Source organism: Pyrus communis, chromosome 2 (genome assembly GCF_041283825.1).
Source record: "Pyrus communis isolate YQ-2024b chromosome 2, ASM4128382v1, whole genome shotgun sequence".
Lineage (NCBI taxonomy): Eukaryota > Viridiplantae > Streptophyta > Magnoliopsida > Rosales > Rosaceae > Pyrus > Pyrus communis.
In genome coordinates this window covers 15,198,845-15,202,866 of record NC_142566.1, presented here as the reverse complement: position 1 = coordinate 15,202,866, position 4,022 = coordinate 15,198,845, and the positions used below count along the sequence as shown (strand labels likewise).

At 40.1% G+C, this 4,022-nt stretch overlaps 1 protein-coding gene across 1 annotated transcript; it reads right to left on the bottom strand.

Annotated features, from left to right (window-relative positions):
• Nucleotides 1–1,228: 1,228 nt before the first annotated feature.
• Nucleotides 1,229–3,636, bottom strand: LOC137748389 (uncharacterized). The gene has a single exon (XM_068488536.2). The coding sequence runs from the start codon at nt 3,460–3,462 to the stop codon at nt 1,558–1,560; it is 1,905 nt and encodes a 634-aa protein (XP_068344637.2). The 5' UTR covers nt 3,463–3,636; the 3' UTR covers nt 1,229–1,557.
• Nucleotides 3,637–4,022: the final 386 nt, after the last annotated feature.

Sequence of the window (4,022 nt, the reverse complement as noted above, 5' to 3'; positions counted from 1 at the left end):
TTGTAAGACCATCTCTAAAGGAGATGCCAAATTTTAAACACAAAATTATAATCTAAAGACTTATGTGGCACATTGATCTTTTTATAAATTTGGTTCTCCACCCGATATGTTAAATTTAAACTATTATTGCATTATTTACTTTGGGAATTGTTATTAGTACTCCAAAAATCTCATTCTACACTCCTCATAAGTGTATTATTCTTTCTAATTATAGAAAGTTTAGAGTGCCAAATGAGATTTTTGGAATACTAATAACAATTCCCTTTACTTTTTATAATTGTAATTAGTAATTTTAAAACAAAAGATAATAACAAAAATTATAAAAAGCATTAATTATGCCCTACAAATAAATTTGAAACTGTTGTCAAATTTGGCAGCAACTCCATCTGGTGCCATTCCATATCATGCCACATAGAAATTGGCATTTCGATTGGAAAACAATAGTGTTGTTTTTTCTAACCATCATTCCTTAGAGCATCTCCAAAGGAAATGTCAAATTCAAAACATCAAATTTCAATTTGATGATTGACTTGACAATCTGAAATATTGTCAATATTTTCTTTCATCAGATATGCCAAAATTTATTACTTCATTTATATTTTTTTTAAACAAAAATAATAAAAGTAATCAAATAATATTGAAATATGCGAGTATTTATGCCAAGGCAATTGGAATGCCCTTGAAAATAGCAAATCCTTATTTGACGCCTATGTCAATTTTTGACATCTCCATGTCCACGTCATCTCGTTTGAAGTAAATGACACATTATTTGTTACTGTTATATGTCTATATGACATTTTTGACATCTCCTTTAACCTCTCTTATTTAATTAAACTGTTGTCTGAAAATTTCACTAGAAACAAGACATTCAAGGGTCCTTCCAGAATACCGTTGTTGACCAAATAGATACCAAATCTACTCATATTTTAGTCCACTCCACCAAAGAAGAAACACGAGCTTTTATTTTCCTCTTCAATCAGAAACTGCAGGCATAATCCATGGGCCACTTAGCAGATAGCAGTTATATGATGCAGGCCAAGGCAGTAATGATCAAGAACCATCCAGCACTAACAAGTAATTGAACATGTTCAAACCATTAATCAAAATATATGAAAATTTCTATAACAACAGAAGCATGTAAGGTGACTGGATGTGGAGCTTTCAGATTCAGAGGACTATAAACACCACAAAAAGAGAGAGAGAGAGAGAGAGAGAGAGAGAGGCACACTGCAGAGAATGAAAAATTCTATAACAGAAGTCGAAAACGATTACATTGAGCATACAGAACTTCAAGAAAAATTATCGATGTCCTACCCGATACGCACTATAAAACCAATCTGAAAATTATGAATACCCAGAACATGGTTAACAAATAGTTATGTGCAGAGAAGCCCAATCGGCTATACTTTACAGAACAACACAAAGTAAAGGAACCTACAATTCTGTCTGAGGCTCCAGTCTTCTGTATACATAAATGTACAAGTCACTTCCAGCTCGAGAAAGGGACAATATACACCCATAATTATGTTAGAAAGGCTTAACCAGCTCTTCAAGGGACTAAACAATCTCCTCATTCCTGAATGTATTATCCCCACAATCGGCAGCTGGGTCCAACCCACAAGGAGAATCAAACCATTTCGAATTTGCTTGATAGAAGCTATCGACCTGTATACCAACAAGACCAACATCTGCCCCTATACCCTCATCATGTCTTAAGGACTTGGTTAGTTTCGTATCCTCGCAATCAAGCATGCTCTTCTCATCAAATTCACTGCACTTCAACCACTTTTCGGGCTTACAAGGGTCACTGATCAGATCTTTCGGACTCCTACAGTCTTCCCTCAGCTGCTCCCAAGGGACACCATCCCCAAGAGTTCGCCCAAAACTGTCTTCATCATCCTCAATCAGATCAGTGTCCTTGCCATCTCCATATAAACGTTCGTGATGGTGATCACTCCAATGGGCCAAATCATTATCCCCAACCAAAATATCACCTGCAAGTGTCTTATCCTGTAGCAAATCCATTGGCTTTGAACTCTCCTCTCCTACTTGTCTAACTTTATTGACAAGATCAAACAAATCTCGAGACACTGAACCCAAAAGCTCTTGTGGCATTTTCACAATTTTGTCTTCTAAAAGCCCAACTTCAGCTCTCAATTCCTGCACCTGCTGCATGACTAACAACTGCATGTCCCCCTCATCCTTTCCGAACAATCCAAACCCATCATTGTCCAATTCCTCACTGACGCCATACACAGTATCCTGATCCATAAAAATCCCACCTTTGTGCCCCACAACCCGATGCATAATCCTTGCATTCCCGTCCAATGGACCTGGCTCATGCCCTGAATGCACAGCATACAGCTTAAACACCGCCACCCCCTCTTCCTGATACACAAAAGTCTTGTCCTTCTCATTGTAATTTGTAATTGGAACAATGGCCCTAATCCGAAACCCACAGCCGCACCTCTTCGAAGCATATGGTTCCCTCTTCAAAATCTTGGACTTCTTAGCAGCGGGCTCCCCGGCCCTATGACAAGCATAGTCCTTAACCTCCGCCATAAAGGGCTTATACCTGATATACTTCTGCCTTATACAAAGAACCACCTTATGCTTAGCAGCCAACTGCTGAAGCCTAGTGGGCACCTCTTTAGCAGGCACATCAAAAGACTCAGTATACTCAAACCGCCGGCGTTTGCCCCTCCCTGCGAGCCCCGAATTATCCGTGGAGCAAATGGTGCATGCAGCAACACAAACCCTAATGTAACTCTCAGGAATTCCATAAAACTTAGCACCTACAGTCCAAACCTGCTTAATCCTATCAATGGTTTCCTTCAACCCTAAGTGTTTCAAATCGGCATCGCTATGGAAACTCATAACAATGTCTTGCCACTGATTAATGTGAGAAACGAATTGCTGGTTATTGTTCTTGAAGCACAAGAATTCGTTACCGTTTTGGTCGACGTGGGCGGCGAGTTTGTCCTGGATGCGCTTCCAGGCGGTGACGTAGGCGGTGTCCTCGTTGCGGTCCTTCCAGACGGCGCGCCAGGACTTGAGGACGGGGCGGGGCGTGGCGGCGCGGATCTCGACCGGGGTGGCGAGGCGGGAGTCGAGGATGCACCTGATCATGAGGGAATGGGAATCCGGGTTGAAGGTGTAGAACTGGGAGGAGATGTGGGGCTCCGGGGAGATGTAGATGGGCTGGGATTTGGGTTCGGATTTGGGGTTAGGGTTTGAGACGTCGTCGTTTTCGTCGGAGGAGTGGGAGGGGGAGGAGGAGGGGGAGCGGAAGAGGTCGATTTCCGGGGGGAGTGGGAAGACGACGTCGTCTGCAGGGAGTGAAATGGAGGGCGGGGATTCCATGATCTGGTGGGGAGGTGGGCCCAGATCATGGTGGCTGAGGTGGTGGTGGTGGTGGTGGAAGTGATGGTGGAAGAGATCTTCCGTTTTGTGAGGATTCATAGAAATCGAATTCAAAACCTTGCTTTCAAAAACTCTCTTGTTCAAGTAAATCCTCTTTTGCTCTTTTGTTTTTGCTGCTTGCTGTTTTCTGATGTTTTTGCAGTTTTCTGCTGTTCTTGCTACTTGCCTTCTCTCTCTCTCTCTCTCTCTCTCTCTCTCTCTCTCTCTCTCTCTCCTCCTTTTTCCATTGTTTATTCTCTTTTTATTTTTTATTTTTTTTCAAGAAAACTAATAAAATTAATTTGAAAATTTTGAGTTTTAAAGATAAGGATAAAATAAAGAATAAAATAAATAGTATCATGATTGATTTTTTAGTGTAAAAATGTGGTTTTTCGTTAAAGTGAACAGTACTGAAAACTTTTCGTTAAAGTTCCTTTTTTTTTTTTTTTTTTTTTTTGGGATTCATCTTGCTTTTGCTTTTTTTTTTTTTTTTTTTTTGTTTCTTTTTCATTTAAATTTTGAAATAATTTATGACTGCACGATCTACTATGAATGATCACAATCACAAAATCTCTTGGATCTTTAGGAAAAGGATCATTTTCCAATGGGGAAAATATTGT